Below are 24801 nucleotides of genomic sequence, written 5' to 3'. Positions count from 1 at the left end.
AATAGCATACACAAAGCAAAAGTAGGAATAGCAGGCACTCACAGATGATTAAGTCCTCAGATATCCGTTGTTATAGGACTTTGATAATTCGTCCAAGGCTCACCCCCTGGAAATTAAAATTAATTAGTCAAGTTAGTAGCGAAGTAGTAGAAGGATGCTATAACTTGCCTATGGCTAGTAGGTACTTAAACTAAGATAGTTTCTACGGAATGAGCCACTAGACTTAGGTAGGTCAAGTTCACTCCTAATCCTATTTGATTACGGACTAATGTCCTGAATCTGAGTCCTCTATTCGCAGCATTTGACAGGACACGGCAAGGAGAAACTTTACTAGCAAGTATAAACACAAAAGCAACTACTGCCCATCTATAACCACCTTCATCTGGCTACGCCAATGTATCTTCTCTGTCAAGTCTTGATGCTTGATGCGTTAGGGTTAACCCATCACGTGCTGGACCTTGTTTCTGGCCCCGCGACTCTTTAGGGGACTAGACTGAACTTCATCTACAAGGTGCCATCTTCATCACTTCCGTCAAGGCCATTAAGAAATATAACAAAAAGACAAAAACATACGACAGCCGGGATTCGCTGGTGGTCACCCACCCAACTACTAACCGGCCGGCGTGTGGCTTAAGTACGGCTGAGCGGACGGGAAGCCCTGTTTTCCACACCCTATGGTCGTATGTGTTTGAACTACAGGAACTGAATATGATAAGGAGATCGGTGCACTACAAATGGCTAAATCATCTACTCTGGAAGCTGAACATGTCTTGTTTCGTTTCTCATTCACGGATCGTCAGTATAGATTGGACGCTGGGTCTTACGCCCCCTATGCTGGAGATCTCCCAGCAGATGCAGCGTCAGAGACAATAGCAGGCGGGGAAATACGTGGGTTTACAATCCTGGGTCCGTCGAAAGATCGCTGGAGACAATATCACGCCAGGAGGGGAAACGGGGTAGCGTGGCTAGGCCTTGTCCTTGTCCTTGTGCTTCTCCCGTTACTTAGCCGGTATGGTAGATATATGTTATAAAAGCAATACCTTGACGAAGCCTAGAAGTCGATGAATATCAAAGCTTCCGATTGGGAAAACTAGGCGCCATGCTAGGCATGTCCACTCTGAAAGTAACAGTAGTCGTCATTTCGGTCCAAAAGTTGTAGTAGGCGTACCCGAGTCTTGACGCACAGGTACCCATGATCCCATCAACAACAAAGCTTCTGCATCTACGTCACAATAACTAGGAGGAACCTGGAGCCCACGATTGCCCGATGACGCCTCGTGTGGGTCGGTGGTTGTTTGCACAGCCCTGTACGTTTGAGTTCGTCGGGGATTACCCCGGAAGACAGGGGATGGTGATTACGCCGAGGGTTGTCAAGGTCTGCGATGAACAGGGACGGCGGTTGGCGGTGCCACAGGTCATGGCGGAGGGGACATCGTTGTAAATCAAGTTTAAGATGATGAGACGAATCTTTCAGAAGTTGCCAGTATTCTCATTAAATGCAGTATGCAGTATTAAGGGACATCCAGAAGCACACTATTGGTAGCAGTGCTGCGCCTGCATCGGCACCTCCTTATCACCCTCATCCACCAACCGCCCCCTACGAGAAACAGAGCACAAAATGATCGAAAGAATCCGCTCCCATCTGCAACCACCTCATCAGTCTCAATCCATACGCAGCGATAGGAACACTTACGCAACAAGAATATTCAACGCAAAGACGATAACCTCCGCCTGCTCCAACACTGACGGGTAATCATGGTAGAAAAGACCCCAGTAGAAAGCAAAGTCCCCCGTTGTAAGGGAGGCAGCCCCAATAGCGCAGAGGATGATGATGAGGATGTCGAGGATGGCCATCGCCGTGATGAAACCTATATACCGGAAAAGCAAGAATAGAGCGAGGATGTCTGTGACGATAGCCAGAGAAGCCTGCAGTCAGGTTAGATTTTGCCCAAAAGGAAAAAAAGTGTGTGGCGCACTGTTGCTAGAAAAAAGGGAAGCACAATCGGCGGTTCTTCATTGTCTCCTCCCCATCCTGTTGCTAGGCGTGCTGTGACGGCCAGAAGAGCAATCGCGGATGCGCAGAAGAGGATGCGCAGGCCAAAGTGAATCCAGTCTCTTCCGCGGAGGGAGGCGGTGCCCGCCATGATGGTGTAAATTGTTGAGGGGTAGTAAGTAGACAGATTTAAGAAGTTGAATGTGGGTATGAGAGCCTCATTTAAGAAAAGGAAGAGCGCCTTAGGCCATGTGAGACACAGCGAATCAGCTATGGTTGTTACTATGCTTTTGACTTAGTTTAGAGTACTATCTTAGCTTAGCTTCCAGTTCCAGAGCCCCTTGATTAAGGAGGCTAGCTAATCTTCATATAGCGCAGACCTGATTCACACAGATACTGTACACATTTATCTAGGGGACCCTGGGAAGGACTGGATATGATTAATCCTTTTAGTCACTGCCAAACACTGAATCTGACTACAGACAGGATTGCGATAAAAACTCTTTCATCCTCATTCAATCAATTCCTGTGCAATCTGAATCTGCACTGCCAAGGACAGAAACGAGCCTGGACTCAGCTGTGGCCGTTTAGAGCGCAGCTAAATATGTCCTAAGACAACTAGTGCCTCTGGTGCCTGAAACTATGCCTTTTTGGTAGAAAGCTTCGAGGAGAATAGCTTAGTACAGGGTCCGCAGGGTCTCTCATCCAACCAATCATCACTCGACAAAATTCATCTCGCTTAAATCCGAACTCCTTTTTAGGTAGTTGATTTGGTTACATCGCTCGTGAGTCGTAACAAATTCTCATTGCCCATTATCACATAGTGACTCTACCAATGTCCTCGTCAGCCATCACAGCATATATCTGAACAGAGGCGACCGATCGCCCATCCTGGCCAACTGAGCATTATCATAGCCCGAGATATCCATCTGATCCCGTTTCTTGTTGATGCGCTGATACGACAACCGCAGAATCACCACTGCAATGATTCCGACCACCGCAAACCCCAGCTCCAATGAGTGGCCCAGAATATACCTGGGTGCGTCCTGCGCGCGGTAAAAGTTGGATGCCATGGCTGCAAACATTAGTATTTTTCATTTATAAAGCATCGACAAGAAACGTACCGCCGGCCATATTACCCAACCCGATATGGATGGCCATTCCGGCCGCACGCTTGTAGTCGCCGCCCAGGTTGACGCTGAGCCAGGTGACGTTTCCTGGGAAAGCAGGATAGATACCTAGCCTTGTCAGACTGGTTGCTTTTTCCGAGGGGGAAAACTTACCGATGACAGCGACGAAAACACCAAAGTAGACAACCCCTGGTACTCCCCGACCGGTGGAGGCAATGACAATGATGAAGCCGATGGCAATTAGCGACATGAAGAAGAGAATGAACGGAGATCGCTGCTTGCGACGATCCGACAGCCAGGCCGCACCGACAGCCACAATGGCCGCCGCGATGTAGATCGGCACCGTGAGCAACTGCGCCGTTGAAGACTTGTACCCCAAGTCCTTGATGATGGACGGCAAAAAGTACGAGATACCATAGAGAGGGGTGGTGATCCCCCAGTACACTGATCAGTTAGTCTACCGAGTCGTCGAGCAACGCAGAGGTGGAAACATACTAAACAAAGCGACATAGATCTGCCAATCCGTCAACGCATCAATCACGTAGCGTACGCAGAAGCGCGATTCCTCATGGACTGTCCCGTCTTGCGTGGTGTCTCGTCCGGATTGAGACCGCAGTTTGTGAATCACCCATCGGCGCTCTTCCTCGGTCAGAAAGGTGGCGGTCTCGGGGAAGTCATGAATCGCAAAGGGGGCGACAAGGGCGACCGCAACGGTGAGGAGTCCCTCCAGGATGAAAATCCACCGCCAGCCGGCATACCCGCCCACACCGTCCATTTTCTATTCTCCATCAGCTTTTGCCATTGCAAAGGGCAAAGAGACATACACTAATCGCGTAAGCGAGAAGTCCCGAGAAGGCACCGGCGATACTGGCCGAGCTGAAGAAGAGAGCCTGTCGATATTGGGCTTTTTCACGGGGATACCACATGGTGATGTAGTAGGCGGTGCCAGGGTATAGACCAGCCTCTGCGCAGGTCAGTACAATAATCGCATATCAATATTGTTGCAAACTCACCAGCAACACCGAGGAAGATACGCGCGGACAAAAGCCCGGCATAGTTGTGAACAACGCCCATCAACGTCTATTTCATTAGCAGGTACTTTTCCCCAATCGCGGCAAACATACCATGACAATTCCCCAAGCAATCATCAAAAACGGCAACCATCTCGACGGCCGCAACTTTTTGAGCAGTAGATTACTCGGCATCTCGAACGCACAGTACGTGAAAAAGAACACCGTCACTGGATATCGTCAGCAGATCTCCCTACTTCCAGAGATAAAACATACAACACCAGCTATATTCCTGCGATGTCAGCCCCAGATCCTCAACCAATCCTTCGATTTTCGCATTCCCAATATTGCCGCGGTCCAAAAAGGCCAATAGATACAAAATAGACAGCATGGGAATCAACCGCAGATCCATCTTGCGGAGGACCCGTTTCTCCTGCTCAGGCGTGAAGTGGGGAATTTGCTCCGCATCCTGGGAGTGTTTTTCGCTGACGGACCCGGACACGGGCGTTTCGGCCACATGCTCGACGCCCATTGTGGTGGGTTTCTCGATATCGGTGTCGGTTGTGTACATGGTGATAGTACATGAGATGCAACAACCATGGTAAAGGAAGAAGGAGATGCAGGGTGTCGAGATCTACTTATATCGATGGGTTTCCAGTTTCCCCGTGTTGATCGCTTACCCCAACTTTTACCCCAGACTGTGGGGTATTCCCGCCATGGGCTGGATTCCCGGTGGCTCTTGACGGGGCTATTCCGCTTCCCATGTGTCATTCCAGTGGCCCAGCCTGCCAGGTATTGCTGTGGCGTGGCTGGCGTCGGTAGTGAAGTTTAAATACCGGTATTCTTGATGCTGAGAGGGAATTCAGATGCGATTTATCAGCAGGTGCCGGAGTAAGTCTCGTATTATTCGCCGAGCATGGCATGATGCAGGGTGATTCGATTTATAAAGGCTACACTTTCTATTGGTTGAAAAGAAATCCTTATCCCTTGAATTAAGCTAATGCTAGAGACATCTCGTATGCGTCCATACTCCTTGTTAAAGCCGTTGTAACTGCAACTGTTAGTATTGCAAACCCGGAGGACCAGCGACATACCTGGTCCATTAGCAATAATTCTCCGAACTGCCCTCCAGACATCCACAGCAGTTACAAAGTGTGCTACAGGCCAATATTCGCGAATCGAGTTCTCAAACCCCCGAAGCACTTCCCGTTGAGGCGAATCCTCGGGCTGGTTGTCCATCACGTCAATAGCCCACTCGGCGATAACCACCCCTGGAAAGTCAGTATAGTTTATATGACGCAAAGGATATGGCTTACCGCATGGGATTGCGACCATGGACGTTTGATTCCGGCGGCTGATCACCCACGGAATCATCGCGGCTCGCGCAAAGGCAGCCGCTTGCACCAAATCGCCCTCACGGAGTACCTTTCGCATGGCTGCAAACTGCTTACTGCGCATGAGATCCATTGTCTGCCGAATGTCCAGGACTAGGGAGATGCGCAGATAATAGGCAGCTGGATAACAGAGATGATTGAGGGCCAGATTCTCCAGGCTCGTTCGGTCATGGATCTGAAACCATTGATCTAAAGCATGTTGAAGGTATGAGTTTATCTCGACGACGTCGAGAACTGCTTCCCGACGGAGCCCATCTATGTAGAGTAGGAGCCCGACTACAAGACAAAGAGAGGCTAGACCGTTTAATGGCTGGGGTTTGCCGAACAGCAGCGCCTCCACATTCTCTGACCAGCTGCCAGGCGATCGACTTCGCGGGTTCTGATATAGTGCATGCCATTGGACGGCGGAACGAGCATTCCACAAAGTCTCCGACCAGGGGAATTCGATCAGACTGAATGGAAAGTCCAGGACATTGACGATCGGCTCGTATGCCACCGACCACAAACCACTAACAACAATGAAGCAAAGAATTGATCTTAAGGTCAGCAACGCCGGGGCTAGTGGTACGCATAGCTTACCTGCGGTGAGATTCTCCCTCGATGTAACTCTTCCATTTCTCCTCCACTGTCGATGCCTGATCGACAAGATCCATTGCCGGGCCCGATTCGATAACTCGCGCGAGGTTTATCAAGCTGTCAAGGCTGCCAAGGGTAATGTCGCTCTCACTAGACTTGCCCCCGGGCAGACCAAAGACACAGTTCAGCAAGAGCGTGGTGAAGATCCAGATAGGTATAGTATTGTTTTCGCGGTTATAAAGCGTGTTCAACTGTAATTGATAAGTCTGTGCATTGAGGAGAACACATTGGACCTACGTGGTGAGCGACAAGGCGACGGGAGGCCTCGAACAGCATTTGACCAACCTCGGGTTCGTCACAGTACATGGCACCGTCGGCGAGAACACCAATAGCAATAGCTACTTTGTGTTAGTGGAATATACTCAAACAGAAAGGATGTTTATACCCGGTATTTGATAGTTTTCTGACTTCGGATGAGCAAACGGAAGGTTCTTATGGGGTATCTCGAAGAACATGTGCCAGTAGCGGTAGAGAGAATCCATCTCAGGGATCTTGAAGCGATGGGAATATTCCCCGCCCCCTGCGACATTGATACTCTGACTGAATCAGCATAATCCGATATTCCTATCCGCAGAACGCACCCTCAAACCCTCAAGCGCTTTTTCGATCCCCAAGCGGGCCGTCTCATTTCGGTCATGTTCAAAGATCGCCTCACTCTGCGGTGTGCACAGCCGTAGTGGTGTCGGAAGACTCGTAGATAATGGAGATCGATTCAATGCTGAGAGAAGCGATGCGAACTCCAGCCCGCTGGGTAATTTCAGCCACGGAGGAGTCTCACTTCCTAGAGGCGTCTGGAGTCGAGAGTCTCGACGCCGATCCGAGATCACAGAATACGCATTTTCCTGGAATGCAGGACTACCTGGAGCCCCCGCCAAATAAAGATTTTCATGTCGCTGTGTCTCTGGCACTAAAGGAGCGTGCAATGGTGGTTCCGCCGGCTCCTCGACGAAGGAGGCGAATGGTGGTTGACTCGACGGGTCACCTTGAACTGGATCAACCTGCCCTGGCGAGTAAGTATCCGGATGAGTAGCTACAGATGGCTCTAATTCTACAATTTCTGGTAATGGGATGCTTGAAGTCGCGCCATGGCGGGTGCGTTGGTGCCGGTCATGCAATTCCTTTCGGGAAAAGCTCTCCCCACATATTCGACAACGGAAAGGCCGTTCCTTGGTGTCTACATTAACTGTCAGCAAGAAATTCATCAAGTCTTTGACAGTGTTCAAAAGAGGCCAAGACGTACGCCTCCTCACATGGCGTTTCAGGTGTTCTGATCGCTTGAAGCAGAGGCCGCAGTAAACACAACGGTGGGGACGGGTAGGGTTCTCGGCAACAGTCAACATTGCTGGTGGGGTGTCAGTTGGGGAGAGTCCAAGTTCAGAGTCTGGAAGCACTCATGGGGTGAACTACGATTTTTGATCTCTTAAACCCCAGTCACTTTCATTCTTTTCGCCAAGGACGAACATACGAGAGGTAAACTCTGGACAAACCCTGTGGGGGCGACGCTGCGGGGTTGGCTGGTCCACCCGGTCTGTGCATAGTAAATAGATGTAACCTAGTACGTGGGGAGGCTTTAAGGCTTTACGGTGCACATTCTTGAATGGTTTCTTTCTTTTATAAGGTTGAAAGATTCTTGATAGGTTAAAATGATTGCTATAATGGTCGTCCTATTTGATCTGCCTCGAGTACGTACATGAGAGCGCTGCCCCTCGGCGTCTTCATACTCCGCGACTCGACGATCAAATCATTTACAAAATACGTACTGTAGTAATCCTTACTGTCTTCCTGGAAATCGCCTCCCCAGGTGAATGGGCCACTCGTCAAGATGATCCGTCTCGGGTCAGCAATGGACAGCAACCGACACAGTTCCATCCTCAACCTCGAGATAGTTACCGCCCCCTCACGCGCATCAGGATGAAGAACAAACATAATCTCCCAACCATGACGATTCACCCGTAGTCGCTCCGTATCCGACGGTTCACGGAACGTCCACCCAGAGCTCAGACTCTGGGCGCGCGGGGAAGTCGACGATGCCGATACCCGAGGCATCTGGCTCTGTTGCCGGTCAAAGGCATCCCGCTCGGCAATAAACGCTCGTCGCGCAAAGCAAATGCCACATTCGGGGACGTGCGAGGTCACGAGCTGCATTTCGAGTTCCGCGCCGTCGAATAAGCATGTATGCTGGATGTTTGTCTCTGGGTTCCTGGTGCGGAACCAATACACGTCATTTTCGCGTAGGAACCCGGGGAGCATCCGGACGAGCTCCTCATGCAATAGACGTCGGCAGGTGCATCGGTGGGTTATTTCTACCGAGTACATTTCCCCTTCGCCGTGGATGATGCAGTTGGCGATGTTCATGGCGGGGAATGTGAATTGATGGTCTACGCGAACCCCTGTGCCACACCATTAGCCTCTGCGATCTGGCAGACTTGAGCTGTTGATGGTTGAAATTACAACCATTGGATAAGATGATGGCCATGCGTAATGTGACCCGCTCTTCTGGGACGACATTGCTGGGGTAGTGGGGGATTGGCTCAAGAATGGGTGATGGTCGGGTGGGCAAGTAAGCCCCAGACGGAGTTGCCATCATTCATGATGAATGGGGTCGATGAAAAGGGTAGAATTGGATGCTGTAGGACAGATTAGCCCCAATATGTGGGAGAGGAGGCCATTATGTACGTTACCCCACCTCCCCAACACTAAACGATGTCCGAGAACAAGGTACGAGCCAATCAAGTGATTAGAGTAAATTGTCACGTGAATTTGGGGTAAGCCATGTGGGACGTGGGGGTTGTGGGGTCCGCGGTACTATATCAAAACTAAATCACTGCAATGATGCCAATGGGGCCGTAATTTCTTGCATGCCTGATTCTGTACTTATAGCAATTGTTGGAGGTCTGCTCCTTCTCAATGCTAGAGCACTCTGTTCTCTAATTCCGTCTCAGAATAAACCCTGCCAGGCTACCACAACTTTATCACCATGATCTCAACCTCATGGATCGAGCCCGATACAACCATCCGCCCTGTCGCCGTGATAGGCGGCGGGGTTCTGGGGCGTCGACTATGCATGATGTGGGCAGCAGCAGGACATACTGTTCATCTGTACGAAAAAGCCCCTGAAGTCGCCAGCGCGGCATTAAAGTACATCAACGACGCCATGCCCGAACAGTCCACCAAACTCGGCACGAAGCAAGGCAACGTACTACTCTGCTCCTCTCTGGAGAATGCAGTGCAGAACGCATGGATGGTTATCGAAGCGATTCCAGAGATACTTCCCTTGAAAATTGAACTATTCGGCCAACTGGACCAACTCACATCACCCGACTGTATTCTGGCCACCAACTCCTCCTCGTATAAGTCCAGTGAGATGATCCAGCACGTCACGCGGAAATACCGCGTGTGTAACGGACACTACTACATGCCTCCGGACCAGAACTATCTTGAGATCATGACCTGCGGATACACGGATCCATCCGTCATTGCCTTTTTAATGGAGCAGGCCTCAGCAGCGGGATTCGTCCCCATCCATGTCAAGGTCGAATCCACGGGGCTGATCTTCAATCGGATTTGGGCTGCAATCAAGCGAGAATCTCTATTAGTTATGGCTGAAGGTGTGGGAACGGCGGCAGATATTGACCAACTGTTCAAGGGTTGGTTTCATGCTGAGGTTGGGCCGTGTGAGATGATGGATCGGGTGGGTCTGGATACGGTGTACAACATTGAGAAGCATTATGTGGAGGAGAGAGGGCTGGATACGAAGCCTATCGAGTGGTTGAAGGAAAGATACGTGGATCGAGGGCTTCTTGGGCGGAAATCTGGAAGCGGATTGCTGTATGAAGGGAGCAATGGCCACGCTCCATAGACGATTTGCATTGTCCACAGTTTGGTTGATAGCTGGCTACAACATAAACTTGGATAACTCAGCTTCAATTATTGCTTTTTATATTACTCGAAGAAAGTCATCATCATCATTCAATTCAGGCTTCGAATGCAGACAAATATCACCAGGAAATGGATGCTAGTAGCGCATAGACGAGATCAAAGTAACTTCCAAAATTTCACAGACTGTCGCTGTGCTTATAAATTGGTGAGAGGGCTGTTGTTATAGCAAAGATCAAGAACGGGTAAAACCAACCATCGGTTGTGTCTAGCATGAGATATGTTCCATATTTGCCCTTCGAGTAGGCGAGATTAATCATCCAGGGCGAAATACGTAATCATCTTCCGCGGAAAAGGGGATATATCAATCCCAACCAACCGTCTGAATTCCTTATCTTCACCGACGGAGCTTGCTTAAACAATGGCGCTGGTCATCCAAAAGGAGGCTGTGCCTTTGTATTCAAGCCCTCTACAGTTAACAGGCCTGGCCATATATCGATTCAACTTGAGGAGAAAGGGCCGACAGGTCAGTCCAATAAGCATACCAGCAACTGTGCTGAGCTTCGGGGCGTCATTGGAGCATTCAGATTCCGCAGTTGGGATGGAGAAGGGTGCCGGAGCCTGGTCTTTGCGACGGATTCAGAGTACGTTGTTGAAGTCGCGACCTACTGGACCCAAGGCTGGATTCACAGAGGGTAGAAGACAGGAACCGGAGAACCCCTCAAGAACAAAAATCTGTGGCAGTGCCTGCTTGGGGAGTGTGAAAGATGGGCTGACAATGGCGTAAAAAAACCAGCTTCTGGCGCATTCCATGGGAACTGGACAAGGAGGCCGGTCGCTGGGCTAAAGCTGCTGCCGCTGAGGGGGAGCGGCGTGCCGTATTCCAGGATATCAAGGGTGTCTTCGTGTAAAGATCCAGCTGCTTTAGAGCACCATATCCCTAGAACTAAAAGAGTCAGCTCAAAATGCCATCGTCCTATCCATATGCGAGAGATGGCTGAATGGGTCGTCAGACTCAATTCTCTATTCGCAACCAACGTGTCCAAGTGTCAGGAACGACGAAATTGCTGACAAATTAACGTTGTACAAACGTCCTACTTTCTACCGGATAATCAAACATGCATCCAGCACTTCCTCATTAACCTATATATCCTCGATGGAAAGACGTACTTCCCCCTGCGACTACCACCCCAATAACAGGCAGGAAGATCTAGAAGGTGTAGACAATCATACAAGGTTGTCCGGCAAGCTCACCCCAGTCTGCCAAAAACAGGAGCTACTGGAGGTTCGCTACAGAATGGGTGGACCAGGCTTGAAATCAAGAACAAAACATGTTCCATAGTTGATTTGTTATCTGTTCGTCAAACTACCTAGATCCATGTACACAACGGTGTTACAGGCCCCACCATTTCCTAAAGCTCTCGACTCACCTAGGAGGCGGTTGGAATGCACTGGGAGTAGTAGCTGTTGTAGGAACTGCATGTGGCTCCGGTAGAGCAGGCTGTGGGCCCAGACCATCCACTGCCACCGCACTGGCCGTAGACCGATTGAAGAGAAGTTGAACCGGCCGCCGTGGTCGTAGCTTTGGTCGTCGTAGCCGTGGTTGTCGTGGACAGTGTTGTAGTTGCCTTTGTGGTTGTCGGCGCGCTGGTAGTTGGGGCACTTCCAGAGCCGGTCACAGGCGTTCCCGAAGCAGTGATGGTAGAACTGGACTGCACGACTGACACAGCACCGGGAATGAGAGTCGGGCCCGGAACTATATACGTCGAAAGCGAGGTATAGATATTGACCAGAATGCCCGGATCCGTGGGTGAGTAGAGCTTTGTACCCTGCACACCGGATGGTTGCGCCGTCCCTGATCCTGTAATCTGAAGGTTAAAACATTGGGGGTAGTTCTGGGCTCCGTTTTCACTTCCAGCTCCATGCAAAGCGATCAGCTCATGTCGAAGGACATAGTAGCCCGGTGCAATCGTCGGGGGGATCTCCACAAGCCACGAGTTGTTATTCGCGATCAACTGATCGTCGCCCCAGACCCCCGGTGGGGTTGAGTCATCCACCAATCCAACACCATCAATCTTGAAGAACTCCAGAGTCGTCTTGTCTACCGTCTCGCAGCTCGAACCGCAGCTAGCCAGGTAGTCAATCACCTGTACTGTGTTAATATCATAACCAATTGTTCGACAGATATCTTGACCTAGCTCGCATCACGGGTCCGTTATTGAGCGGAGCCCGGCCAGGACGAAGAAGACATACCAGTCCATGGTGGGAATCCGGCCAAGTTGTCCATTGAATATATATTTTGTCGCCGGCAGCGACCACAGCATGCCCGCGCGCGTTGGTGGCGTTGAGGTGACAGATGATATCGTTCGTTCCATACGCGTCTGGGGAGATGAAGCCATTTGCCGTGTTGGGGGTCTGCCACGCCACCACCACCGGCGGATTAGAATTGTAGGGATCAGAATTAATATCCCATCCACGGTACGAAACACCGTTGATCACGATGTTTGTAACATGGCCATGAGCTGCGACTTGAGTGGTGAAGAGAAGTGCTGCAAGCAGCTGAGTGGATTGAACGTGTCTCATGCTGAATGGTGGTAGGTGCTTGTACAATCGGTAGAAGTGATAGACAGAGAGTGAAGTAGATTGCTTCCAGTCGAAGAAATAGAACGTTTGAGTGAGCCATGAGAATAGTGGCTTTATATCATAACCATTCATTTTAGCCGGTGTTACAGCAAATGAGACTGGATATTCTAATCCGTTCCAGGACCGGACCGTGACATACTGGGTGCCAGAAGACAATCAAGTCCATGCACCCAGTAGAATAGGCCGTCTAGGCGCCTCGTTGAGCGGGATAAATTGCGCAGCAGTGATGTAGCATGCAAACGAGGCCTAAACGCTGCAAGTGAAAATTCCCGGTGAATAATGCACCATATATCAATTAAAATATATCGTCGGAAACTTGGATGGCCCCAGGCCAGACTGCACCATAAGAACGACAGAATGGCAGGATAGACACGAAGACTCCAGGTCAGTGTCGAAGGTCATGGACAACGGCAGGGATGTTGATGTGCCGAAGATAGGTGCATATAGAGGATGATGCATGACTAGTCTGATTTCCCCACAGAGAAATCCTTGCAACTGTTGGCTGTTTGTGCATTTACTCTTCACACTTCACAGAATACCCTGTTGTGTCCGAATCAAGAAAGGAAAGGTTCAACCAATTCTGAGATCACCCCGCAAATTGCATGCCCGGGTATTCGGTATCCCTTGCCGGGAACCCTGAAGAAACTCCCCCTGTTTCATCCCACTGTCACAGATGCCGTGGGTCATATGAGCAAGGATTCTGAGGGGATCAGACGCTATTGCGCAATATAGGCTATTAAATGAAATTCGTCATTGAAACATCTCAGGCTGGCATATCTCCGTGATAGATAGTCTCACTTCGGTGGTATTCCACAAATGACGATGCCCTTCTACGCCGTGACAACTGGTGGATAATATTTTGAACGCTGGGAAGAGTCATCGGACCAGGCACAAGCCCCTCGAGGTTCAGCCTGCGAAGAAGACTAACTCCCGGGAGAATGTCGATAGTTCCCGTCTAGCACAATACTGAATTAATTCACGGAGTGTGGCCATAATCCGAAACTCTCTTTAGGCAATCTGCAGGCAAGCCAAGGCAGTATGCTAGTGCTTTCATCCATGACATCATGTTGCCGGGGCCTATTATCTCAGTCCTACGCAGAGCCACTGCCATGACCCATGTGACGCTGCACGCAGACCGCAAGGATTTGCCGCACGTCCTATACTTGGGAATGCCTTGATGGTCACGGAGGGAAGTGTGCGCCCGAGGTCGGGTTCATAGCTGTAGCGTCTGTGCCGTAAAGTAATGAGACAGAGTCCAAGGGGCACAATCGAGCTTTTCGAGGTTTTTCGGCACTTTTTCTCCGTTCCGTACTGGGAAAGGGCAGACTCATACGGACTGATGTGATGTGCTTGACATGAAGCGTTCTTAATTCCACGTATGCCGACATCCACATGGGAGAGGCCTCTGCGCTATCACTTCCTATCACTTCTTCTTATTTCTGGGTCAGAGTAATCGAGGCAGACCGAAATAACGACTTTCAAATGCTGGAAAATGAAGGTAGGCCTGGTTTGGTGTCGTCCCTCGAGTAATATGGAATTGAAGTCATGGAAGAACATGAGCGCTCTAAAGACGGAGGGTTGTTATAGACAGCGTCGGTGTAATTGTCACGGGCCGGGTGGGCAAATATGGAGTTGCTGTATGAGAACAGGCCATACTGGAGATGACTCTCGCATTTCGCTGAGTACGATGCCATCATCAGGCTCTTGACCTCACTCTCATTTGAAGTGTGCTCTCAAGCCACGCTTTTCTTTGCTTTGCTGAATGCTATTCACACCAAACTCGGTCCATTTACAGTAGTCACCACTCACCAGTGCAAGGAACAGGTCCATGTGAGTGCGAGTGCGAGAATGATGCCGTATGACCACCTTCGACCATTAAGCGAGCGCTGACACCAGTGGAGCGTGCTCTGAATGGCTGCCTGGAGAGCCTGAGTGCCTGAGTGCCTGGGCTCGTGATGATCTCCGTCCTTGGCACCAGTAACTCCTCGTCTGGCTGCCACAGAGTTCCTTGGAGATCTTGATCTACTCCATACCTTTTCCCCGTCTTCTCCCAGATAACTCGCCTTTGATGATCTCGATTCCCTCACATGGCTGAAAATATAGCAGACAACGCTGCGGTGCCCTCTGCAGCGCCAGCTGCTACGTCTGGTGTTGGCCTTCCTCCCCCCACCGCGACCGATGGGACAGAAGTCGCCAGGAACAATGACGTCACAGTAGCGGATCGGGAGAAAGCAGCTCGTCTTATTCAGGTACGAAGTACATCTTCTATTTAGTTGCCATAAACAGCTTTTGTTCTAGCTATTTTTTCAAGTGTTATTCATGTTTAACCTGACGATGTAGAGGACTTATCGCGGATATCGAACACGACGTGAACTACATGGGCTGGGGCTGAATGCATCTGCGCGATGGTCTGAGGTAATGCCCTCTTGAGGATCTCATTCTGACCAGACTCCTTACTTATTCTGTCAGGCCTTAAAGGAAGCAAGATGGCACCAGCTCTATCGTCCCTCCGTTTCACCAGAGGGCGAAGGCGCAGATGCCTCCAAACAAGTGCATCAAAAATGGGACAGAGTCGTCAGCGTCGCTATGCAAGTCGGCAGTGATGACGGCAAGTACAGGAACGAGACCGATTCTTCAAAACCGCACACAGCTAGTCCAACGGCTACAGGACCATCCTCCGAAAATGCGCCAGCGCATGCTTCTTCCACTTCCAGATCGCGATTTCTCCATTCATTTCCCAAACTCCACCACGGAGTACCATCTGAGAAGATGGCCAAGATGATGGACCAACGGTACTTTCTCGAAATGGTTGATCTCAAGCATCGTCATGGCAGCAACCTACGCAAGTATCACAATTATTGGAAAAACTGTCCCTCAACCCAGAATTTCTTCTACTGGCTTGATCATGGCGAGGGGAAAGATTTAGATTTGCCTGAATGTCCCCATGCGAAGCTGGAGCACCAGCAAGTGCGCTATCTCAACCGAGACGAGCGGCTGAATTATCTGGTTACGGTAGACCAGGCAGGTCTCTTCCGCTGGGCAAGGAACAACGAGCTTGTGTCCACTGATAGTACACGCTTCAAGGATAGTCTCCAGGGTATTGTCTCAATTGATGAGGATGCGCCACGATTTAGAGGTCATTCTGAGGCTGGATATCCGGTTGCGTATGCGTCAAGCTCGTCTTCCATATCAAGTCAGTCGTCCACTGATGAAGACTCAGCGGATGATAGCCCCAGCGGACAAATCAACCAACGTTATGAGGAAGCAAAAGGGATCCACAAATTAGCCCATATCACACCATCGGTGGTGCGCGACCATTTTGCTCGCAAGCCCGCAAAGAGAAAGGACATGTGGTTATTTGTGAGACGACTTTTTCCTATCATCAGGGCCCAGAGCGATCCATGACTGACGGTGGTGCAGGTCGCAGACACTTCATTTCGTCTGTACATCGGTATCAAGGAAAAGGGAGCCTTCCAGCATTCCTCATTTCTACGGGGTGCGCGCGTGGCGGCGGCAGGTTTGATCAAAATCTGGAACGGTCAGCTACGTAGTCTGACACCTTTGAGGTAAATTAATGTTCCTCTCTTCGCTCTCGACAGATGAGACAGGAATAAATACTTACATTTTAGTGGCCATTACCGTCCGCCGTCGGCTAATTTTCGCGCCTTCGTTCATGCCTTGCAGGATCAAGGTGTGGATATGTCCCATGTTTCCATCACAAAATCGTACACCATTCTTGCAGGCATGGAGGGATACGTTCGGACGAAGCACAAATTGCGAGCCCTGCATGAGACGCTAGATGATTCAAAAGACAAACTCCTTCATTGGCGACAGAACGATAGACATGTTGAGACGAATGCGCAGGTGTCGGACGAAAATGCCATCCATAAAGACCAGGCCGAATGTTCATCCGCAACAGTTAATGAAGAAAGCTTGAGTGTAAACGATAAGGAGGGGGACGGTCGGACTTTGCCTGCAAGGATGAAGATCCACCAGGCGTCCGCTTCACAGGATCCGATAAACCCCGGTGATGACCCTGCTACTATGCTAGATGATGATCAATGATACCCAGAATGAGCAAGCGTTTGATGTTAGAACTGCCATGGAGATTGACTCCCTCTGGCCGGCCAACTAGTCATTGGTCGTGGTCAATTTGATGAGAATGCATAATTCTGACTATTTCCTTCCAATTGGCCATTTTCATATGTTGTATAGTCCATTCACAAATGGGCCCTCTGAAAGGTCGGGCAGTTGATGCCATGCGGGACATCTGCAGCTCTGGACACGAACCTCAACGAAGCAGGTTATAGCGGCAAAGACCAACTCGGCCATTGTACTGAGATAAGCGCGAAGCAATGGAAAGCGAGTCCCAGATCATGACGTCGACCTCGATCAGTTCATAGAAAGATGATCCATGCTACGGATCAGGTTTTCTAGCCCTTCGGCCTTGAATTCGGATCCTGCGGCGGACTCGCTAGTTCGAACTGGAACATGATGTACGACATAGTCTGCAGACAGAGAGGAAATATCTGTGGCAGACCAAAGAGTGGTATCCAGTTGTTCAAAAATCATGGTCACCTTCGTGGGTATGAGCGACTCGTCGAGTTTGCTCGCCCTGAGTACAAGCTCAATCGTCCGGAGTAACGCTGTGCACAGCCTGCCCCAACCAAGACTCATATGCCAGAGACCCACCACACAGCTCTCCAAGATAAGACTCCATTTCGGCTCCTGAGGTTCTAGTTGCGAGATTGCATGAACCCCGGCCAGGCAGAAATAGTGAAGGAACACAATAGGAATTGACTTCCACCCATGATGTTGTTTGTACCGCAGGATGAGAGACCCGACAGTGCTCAGGGCTCGAGACTTCACAGTCCACGGATCGAACCATGTCAGATTTGATACATCATTGCGTGTCGCCTTCGAATATAGAATAAACATATCGCCTAGAAATACAAGGGTGGCTTGGAAGTACAAGCTAGTAGCGGCTATTAGTACCACTTCTTAGAGATTAGAAATGTGGCTGAGGAACTCACTGCAAACACAGGATATGTGGGGTTGTGTTGGATTGGGGCATCGCACATGCCGGCAGGCTGCCCATCCAATCGCATAACTTTTGATGTAGCTGACGGGCGTACTGCCAATCGTCGCTTGAAATGCCGGTTTTCGAAAATTCAATGCCCGCTATAGCAATCTCATGAACAATCATCACGAGGGCGCTACGATAGCAGGCGGCAGTGTAGTAAAAAGGTTGTTGAACGGGAAATCTAAAGGGGTAGGGGCTCCACTCGGTGCCTTCATCCAGTACTGCCGCCTCGTCTAGGGAGAAGCATACAGCTGGCGGCTGCTCCCACACTGGCATCTTCCTATAAACCTGTGCAGCTAGCCTAGAGGCATATTAGTCCGAGCTAGAGAGGTATTGAACGAGGTCGGGAATATCTCACGCTTGCACGTCGAATACGGCCCAAGCGACCAGTTTATGGCATCTGGATATTGGGCCTAGCTCATCCCGGTCCACATTGCTGTAGAGATACGCCGGTGACTTGCAGTGTAGGTCTAGTTTGTGGCATACTTCTGCGCCGTGAAGAATGTATTTCGTTCCCAGTCTATCGATGCCCAGAGTACAACAAAGGAGGCCAATCAAGATACTGGACTGCGCAATTGGAAGGTTCAGCTGGCCCTTCTCGATTTGCCAGAGGTGCTGGATCTCAGCGTATAGCCTTTTGCTAAGTGACTTTTCCTCTTGTCGATCGGTTATCCGATCCAAACTGTAGGAGCAGCTCTGCATCAAAAAGTCAGCCAACGCATACGACGATGGAGCGATTGACATTACGCAGCCAAAAAAGAGAAGGGCATGGACCAACAGCGGAGAGCAGAATCTCTTGGAACCACTCGCTAGGTCCCTGAGAAACAGATGAGGATCAACAATTTGCCATGTCGGATTTTCCCACGCAAAATACAGCGAAAGAAGATGACTTGCGACCTCATCGTCCACAAGAGAAGTCCAAGCTCGAATGCCCTTGATCCGGATTTGTGGTTCTTGGCATAAGTGCGGCGTTCTATTGCCATTCCTCCTCGCCCATGCCATATGCATGCGATGCAAAGACAGTCCTGGATTTGGCGGAGAAGGCTGTTGCTCAAACAGCGACTGCGAGCTCAGGAACGAAGAGAATATTTCAGGTGAAACTAGAAAGTGTTTCTGCCACGAGTTTAGCACGGCTAGACACGGAACAATAGGAAAGTACGCGATATGGGCAAGTAGAGAGACTAACATGGAATGTCTCCTCGATGGAGGTGCGACCTTCACTCCGGCATTCCTCGTAGATCCGCCGCAGGACTGATTCGTAAATCTTGATCTTCTCTTGGGCACATTCAATCGCAAGCTGCTGTCTTTCGCGTTTGGAACAGGAATAAGTACAGGCAATTTTCAGTACCCGACACTGTTTGCAAATCGGCTTTGAGCCGTCACACTTGGTTTTGCGCTCACGACATAGTTCACAGGCGCGCGGTGTGCGCTGGCGGCTGATTGCAGTGGAGCCCAATCGTGGAATGGGAAGCTTAGGCGCAGGCAAAAGCGTTGCAAGTCTGCTGCGTCCTATGACAGAGAGTTGTTGCCCGCTGGAGCTTGAGGGACTTGGGAGCTGATCGACTGGCTCTTGCGAACTACTGTTGGTGTCTGTTGAATCCATAGTTGCGAGATACTTACGCAGAACATGTTTGGCCACGATATTTTGACCAGCGGTTTCCAGAGCGATTGGGATTGTGATCCAGTCAACCGTGGCGGCTACATATTAGACAGTACATAGACGATAATTCGAATCAGATCGACATTGTCTTTGATACTATGCCATATGATCGCCGTCTATTGCGACGACGATAGTTGAATCAGTATGGATAGGTCATAGGTGCATGTGAACTGCAAGATGGACACAACCATCACAGAAATAACAGAATTGAGAAATGCCACCAAGCCTGGCCCAGATTTATTGCATCATTTCTCTCTTTTTTCAGTGCAAATTATTGGATCGGAATTAGCGACATCGACTCATCGACCCTGTGGAGGTTGGTGCGGTCCACTCTTCCATGACTCGGGCGAGAATTGGAAGAGAGGTGTTGCTGAGTATCTTACTAATGAAGTTGCACGTGACTCAAAAGTAGCTCCAGTTCGATCCCCGCCTGACCCATATCTTGAGTCATTTATCATTGAGTTTCCTGTCAACCACTGTACTGCCAACTGTCGTGATCGTCCACTTCCTCTAATATGTCAACAAGAGAGCTCTTGCTGGAGATTTCTGGCTCCTACTTGGGAAAAGGAAGGCATCTGCAGTCACTATTCTCTTTGGACTCGCTCTCGTCTGAGCTGTACCCAGGATTCTTGTAGCAGCTCCTCCTGATATCCATATGGTTCTGTCAGGACGTCAGATTAAAACACAAGGCCTTTTCGTCCAGCATACAGTTAGATAAGCTCTTGACAAAAAGTCTGTGTGTATCATGGGCGGTTTATCTAGAGATCAAGAAACTGGGTTCCAGTCAGGAGTGGTATCTATCTCTTTCTGGCCTCAGATTTCTCTCAGTGATCACTGTTTTGACAGTTCTCAAGCAAGATTTTTTCCACCCTACAGAGCTCAAGACCTGAACTATCTTTCTAATATGAATGTTCATTCATACCATCTTCCGTCTTCAGGGTATACTTGGAGTATTATGCCTTTCATTCCACTTGAATCTTAAGGTCACTGCTGAATTCCAAGCTGGGATGGCAAACAAAGCACACTGATGCAGGCCCCACAGATATTGTTTGCTCTGCTAGAATATTAATGGACCAACACTTTGCAGACGCTCCTATTTGTTTGCTTTTCATCTTCGACATCTTCTCTTCACTCGATTTCAAGCTCTTCGTCTTTGCCAACATGTTCTCTTCACTCGATTGAAGATCCTGATCTTCGACAACTTCTTATCTTCACTCAATTTCAAGCTTTTGTTCTTCGACAACATCTTCTCTTCACCCGATTTCAAGTGTCAACCAACCTCCATAACACCATCTATCCACTAGATTTGATAGAGGTCACCTGTAAATCGACTTCAGGTTGCTGTTTGCTCTGGTGAGTTCGATAGAGAAGCCGGAGATCTGTGGCTCATAAATGCCCCCTCGGCAACAATGAGTGATAGCGTGACATAGAAGGAGCATCAAAGGCTTACAATTGCAATCAGAGATGATGGCTGTCCCGTCCAGTAGCGCGCAAGTGCCGCATGAAAACATTGAAGTTTCGGACGCCGGTGACTTCACTATCCGCATTCACGAGTTCGACCCAGCGATCAGGCAAGACAAACGCTCCGACGACGATGCTATCGAGGCGGGGGCCAAAGGCCTTGTGCGAACGGCGTCCCTCAAGGTCCAAAAGGGCATTCTCCTGGGACGCAGTCAGTATTTCAGAACCATGTTTGACGGCCGCTGGGCACACGGGCCCAAAGAGGACAGTGTCATCCTGAATGAAGACACTGTTCGAAGTATGGAGCTCTGGCTCCGTGTGTTGCACTCCACAGCCGACGCTTTGCCCAAGGAATCTATCTCTGTCGAAGAAATCTGGCACGCTATCATGGCTGGGGACAAGTACGGTTTCGATCTCCAAGAACTACAAAGATGGTTCGTCGCTTGGTACAAGGAGATGAGAGATAAGAGAGGAAAGAAGATGTTCTTAGAAGAATTTGCGCCGCAATTACTCTTTCCTTGCTACGCCTTCAATTACGCTGAGGGTTTCCAGGAGTTGACTAGATTCATGACTTACAATGAGCCGCGGCATATCATGGAGTCTAACCCCACACATCATCTGCAGATGCACCTGCGCCCTCGAATTATCCGTAAGTGTCTAGCAGTCTTTGCCATGTGGTTCATCCTGCCCAATCGTGTCAGACCAAGGTCAAAGTCATCCCGCTGATCAAAGTATCCTCGCAGAACAGTTGAATGCTGCGAAAGGTCGCTTGCGCACGATTCTACACCAGGCTTTGTTCAAGCGCGTCAATGAGATTATCGACAGCGCGACATGCGCCTGCAAAGAGCAAACCGTTTTTGATTTTCTAAAAGAACTTCGACGAATTGGCGTCTCGCCGCTGGACCTGAGCAGCACTAAAGCAAGTGTTGCTGAAATGCTTGACCGGTTGCGACAATATGACGGGTCAAAAACTCGCTCTCATGCCCTCTCTTCAAATGATACTTCGGTAAATCAATCACGTCGAAGACCGTGTTCTGTGTGCTGGCTTGACGGGGACGCCATTGTTCACAAGGCCATCGAGCGGGTTTCCAGCTATTTTGATGGTCTATGCCTTGACTGCATGGATCGTACAAAGGATCTTCGGGTCGAGGGATTTAAAGACCAAGACTATTGGTTTCATAACGAATGGATGGAATCCTATGACAGGCGCTGCCGCATCTCGCACGGCGAGCCCACCTGGTATTTCAGTTTCATGGGACGTAAGGAGAAGCGCGGCCTCATCGCCGAGTAGACGTCAGCAATCATACAGTCGACATCCTGGATCCGCGCAGCAGGCATATTACTGAGGCTGGATTACAGGGGAAGTTTAAGGGGCTCTCGCAGACGGAACTGATAAGTATCTGGTCAAACTAGTTTTGCTTCATGTCTCAAGAAAATAGTGGTGGTTGCATGATACCATTGCCATGGTGCTTTGGAGTTATCCCTTTGGGCGTTGTTCCGAAATGGAACAGACTGCATTTCTTCTTTCCTTGTTAACTCTCTGACGAATATCCGAGCAAGCTGCTACAGACAAGAGGATTTCTTCACTTGCATTAAGTAATACGATACTATCATAATGCACAGCTTAATATGATAACACACTGTTAGTAGCAATTAAGCTCGCGGGGTCAACGATATAAAAATGTCCTAGGATACCTTACTCACATACTTATGTGGAGACAGATGGCATTCGATACCACCAATAGTCCAAGACTCATGATCCCAGTCCGACATCTTTAGCGCGTGATTCTTTCTGCATTTTGAGACTTGTCAACAACCTCATTTGTCTGCTTCTCCCCCTCTACCCGCTTGGCATGGTTAGTCTACCTCGTGCATTTCGACTTACCAGACCTCGAATAGGAAAGTCAGACGTGCAAATGACTCCATTCAGACGTGAGTTTGGCGATCGAGCCTCGTGTCGACAGCGTCTACATTGTGTGCAGTGATGCCACGCTAACAGTCCCTTGCTTCCCAGTCTCACCGATGATCGGCATATTAAGGGTTACACAATGGAGGGGACAGGCCATTCTTAAATATGCAGTTGATCCCTTGCTAAATTGAAATCCACTGCATAGGTACCTTTCTCTATGCACGACATCGAAGATGTTCCTTCTCACCATCGTGGCGCCCAGCGCTTTGTTGGTGCTGCTTCTCTATAAATTCCTAATTGTGCCATATTTCCTGTCACCTCTTTCAAAGATCCCCAATGCACATTTCACAGCACCTATCTCGGACTATTGGATTGAAAGGAAGCGCCGGTCTGGGCAGGAGGTACTGACCATCTACGACCTTCATCGCAAGTATGGGCCTGTCGTGCGCCTGGGACCCAATGAGCTGAGCATCAATTCACTCCGGGGGCTTCATGCTATCTATACCGGTGCATTCGAGAAACATTCCTTCTACCGCGATGCATTTGTCAATTTTCTTACAGATAATCTCGTGGGCATGTTACCCAACGATTCTCATGCGCGACAGAAGCGCATGCTGAGCAAGATCTACTCCAAGTCATATCTGCGGGAGTCGGTGGATCTGCGCAATATTTCGTCAATCATTCTTTCGCAGAGGCTTCTCCCTATTTTGCAAAAGGTTGCGGAGAAAGGAGAGGCGATCAATGTCTTGCCGCTATTCCAGGCTGTGGGGATGGATTTTACGTCTGCGTTTCTGTTTGGCACGGCCAATAGCACGACTTTTCTTTTCGATCTCCCAGGATGGGAGAAATGGCTCGTGGAGTATGAGAGGTTCAAGTACTTGAGCTTGAAAGAGCGGTATATGGGCTCCATCGAGAGCTGGTGTCTGTCGCTCTGCCGCAGAATGCAATGCAATGAGCATCCTAACGAAGTGCCGGTGGCCACAAACGCGGTCGTGTATAGTCAGCTCCGCCAGAGTCTGGAGAAGCATCCGGACGAACGACCTCTAGATCTGGCACTTGCATCAGAACTTCTCGATCATCTCGTTGCTGGACACGAGACCTCAGGGATCACCTTCGTGTATATGATGTGGGAGCTCTCGAAGCGACCTCGGCTGCAAGCTGAACTTCGTCAAGAGCTGCTCACATTAAAGCCACCTTTGAAACATCCATTTGTGGGGTTGAGTAATGAGGGCCTCCCAATTCTACCAACACCAGCCGCTATAGACTCTCTCCCTTTGCTGGACGCCATTGTCAGAGAAACACTTCGATTGCATTCGCCTGCGCCTGCTCCGTTACCAAGGGTCACCCCCTTGACACCAGAAGGTATAGCAATTGAAGGATACGATCGCATCCCCGGTGGAGTCAAAGTTAGCTCGTCCGCATATACTCTGCACCGAATCAGCGAGGTCTACCCTCAGCCTTTCGAGTGGTTACCAGAGCGCTGGCTAGAACCAGGACCAGGAAAAATTCACGATATGCGGAGACTCTTTTGGCCGTTTGGAAGTGGTGGGAGAATGTGTCTGGGTAGTAATTTTGCATTGCAAGGTACGGAGCCCTTCTGTTCTCTTCCTTTCCTCGCAAAAGCATAGTCCTGAATGCGAGCTGACTGAATCTGCTGGCGGTTGAAGAGACCAAACTTGTCATGGCTGCAGTTTACACCGACTATACCACGTCTATCGTCGATGATGAAGGCATTGAACAGGACTATGCTTTCATTTCATTACCCAAGGGCCGGAAGCTGACGTTGAAATTCACGCCTGTGAAGCTGTAAATATTCGGTTTTCATACATCACTCTCTCTTTTTGTGCTCATTCATCGAGAACCGGGATCATTGCATAGTGAGTGTTACTTCAAGCCAGATGATTTGCGTAAACGCAGTGAGCAATAAACTTTCTATGTCAGTGGCCAAATGGACAGCTTCAATGGTTGAGCCAGCCCAAGGTTCCAAGTCCTAACCATGTGCCTAC

General features: G+C 49.7%; 9 protein-coding genes and 1 non-coding gene across 10 annotated transcripts; 4 read left to right on the top strand and 6 right to left on the bottom strand.

Moving 5' to 3' along the window:
* Window positions 1-566: 566 nt before the first annotated feature.
* Window positions 567-686, bottom strand: Aspvir_r0016. The gene has a single exon (XR_006253206.1). It is a non-coding gene; the product is annotated as a 5S ribosomal RNA (ribosomal RNA).
* An 847-nt stretch (window positions 687-1533) lies between these two features.
* On the bottom strand, window positions 1534-2144 carry Aspvir_009223 (uncharacterized protein; the record flags this gene model as incomplete). Its single annotated transcript, XM_043272373.1, has 3 exons — window positions 1534-1597; window positions 1694-1926; window positions 1977-2144. The coding sequence occupies 3 exons, from the start codon at window positions 2142-2144 to the stop codon at window positions 1534-1536; spliced, it is 465 nt and encodes a 154-aa protein (XP_043128308.1).
* A 700-nt stretch (window positions 2145-2844) lies between these two features.
* Window positions 2845-4704, bottom strand: Aspvir_009222 (allantoate permease family MFS transporter; the record flags this gene model as incomplete). The annotated part of the gene is made up of 8 exons (XM_043272372.1): window positions 2845-3068; window positions 3118-3210; window positions 3277-3567; window positions 3619-3901; window positions 3948-4087; window positions 4137-4203; window positions 4248-4363; window positions 4410-4704. 8 exons carry the CDS (start codon window positions 4702-4704, stop codon window positions 2845-2847), a joined length of 1509 nt encoding a protein of 502 aa, XP_043128307.1.
* Window positions 4705-5125: 421 nt separating this feature from the next.
* Aspvir_009221 (C2H2-type zinc finger protein) lies at window positions 5126-8750 on the bottom strand (the record flags this gene model as incomplete). Its single annotated transcript, XM_043272371.1, has 10 exons — window positions 5126-5184; window positions 5228-5404; window positions 5450-6063; window positions 6107-6354; window positions 6401-6501; window positions 6549-6699; window positions 6745-7337; window positions 7404-7544; window positions 7924-8553; window positions 8618-8750. The coding sequence occupies 10 exons, from the start codon at window positions 8748-8750 to the stop codon at window positions 5126-5128; spliced, it is 2847 nt and encodes a 948-aa protein (XP_043128306.1).
* A 390-nt stretch (window positions 8751-9140) lies between these two features.
* Aspvir_009220 (3-hydroxyacyl-CoA dehydrogenase family protein) lies at window positions 9141-10022 on the top strand (the record flags this gene model as incomplete). Its single annotated transcript, XM_043272370.1, has 1 exon — window positions 9141-10022. The coding sequence occupies one exon, from the start codon at window positions 9141-9143 to the stop codon at window positions 10020-10022; it is 882 nt and encodes a 293-aa protein (XP_043128305.1).
* Window positions 10023-11469: 1447 nt separating this feature from the next.
* Window positions 11470-12622, bottom strand: Aspvir_009219 (putative endo-1,4-beta-glucanase; the record flags this gene model as incomplete). Its single annotated transcript, XM_043272369.1, has 2 exons — window positions 11470-12186; window positions 12293-12622. 2 exons carry the CDS (start codon window positions 12620-12622, stop codon window positions 11470-11472), a joined length of 1047 nt encoding a protein of 348 aa, XP_043128304.1.
* Window positions 12623-14769: 2147 nt separating this feature from the next.
* Aspvir_009218 (IQ calmodulin-binding motif protein) lies at window positions 14770-16747 on the top strand (the record flags this gene model as incomplete). Its single annotated transcript, XM_043272368.1, has 5 exons — window positions 14770-14931; window positions 15023-15097; window positions 15152-16042; window positions 16103-16248; window positions 16312-16747. 5 exons carry the CDS (start codon window positions 14770-14772, stop codon window positions 16745-16747), a joined length of 1710 nt encoding a protein of 569 aa, XP_043128303.1.
* Window positions 16748-17074: 327 nt separating this feature from the next.
* Window positions 17075-19368, bottom strand: Aspvir_009217 (putative C6 transcription factor; the record flags this gene model as incomplete). The annotated part of the gene is made up of 5 exons (XM_043272367.1): window positions 17075-17657; window positions 17716-18066; window positions 18124-18461; window positions 18513-18878; window positions 18952-19368. 5 exons carry the CDS (start codon window positions 19366-19368, stop codon window positions 17075-17077), a joined length of 2055 nt encoding a protein of 684 aa, XP_043128302.1.
* Window positions 19369-20889: 1521 nt separating this feature from the next.
* Aspvir_009216 (uncharacterized protein) lies at window positions 20890-22177 on the top strand (the record flags this gene model as incomplete). The annotated part of the gene is made up of 2 exons (XM_043272366.1): window positions 20890-21535; window positions 21630-22177. 2 exons carry the CDS (start codon window positions 20890-20892, stop codon window positions 22175-22177), a joined length of 1194 nt encoding a protein of 397 aa, XP_043128301.1.
* An 851-nt stretch (window positions 22178-23028) lies between these two features.
* On the top strand, window positions 23029-24605 carry Aspvir_009215 (cytochrome P450; the record flags this gene model as incomplete). The annotated part of the gene is made up of 2 exons (XM_043272365.1): window positions 23029-24379; window positions 24463-24605. 2 exons carry the CDS (start codon window positions 23029-23031, stop codon window positions 24603-24605), a joined length of 1494 nt encoding a protein of 497 aa, XP_043128300.1.
* Window positions 24606-24801: the final 196 nt, after the last annotated feature.

This window comes from Aspergillus viridinutans, assembly GCF_018404265.1.
Source record: "Aspergillus viridinutans IFM 47045 DNA, scaffold_8, whole genome shotgun sequence".
NCBI lineage: Eukaryota > Fungi > Ascomycota > Eurotiomycetes > Eurotiales > Aspergillaceae > Aspergillus > Aspergillus viridinutans.
The sequence above is the reverse complement of the archived record's forward strand: the minus strand, read 5'-3'. Positions and strand labels throughout refer to the sequence as shown.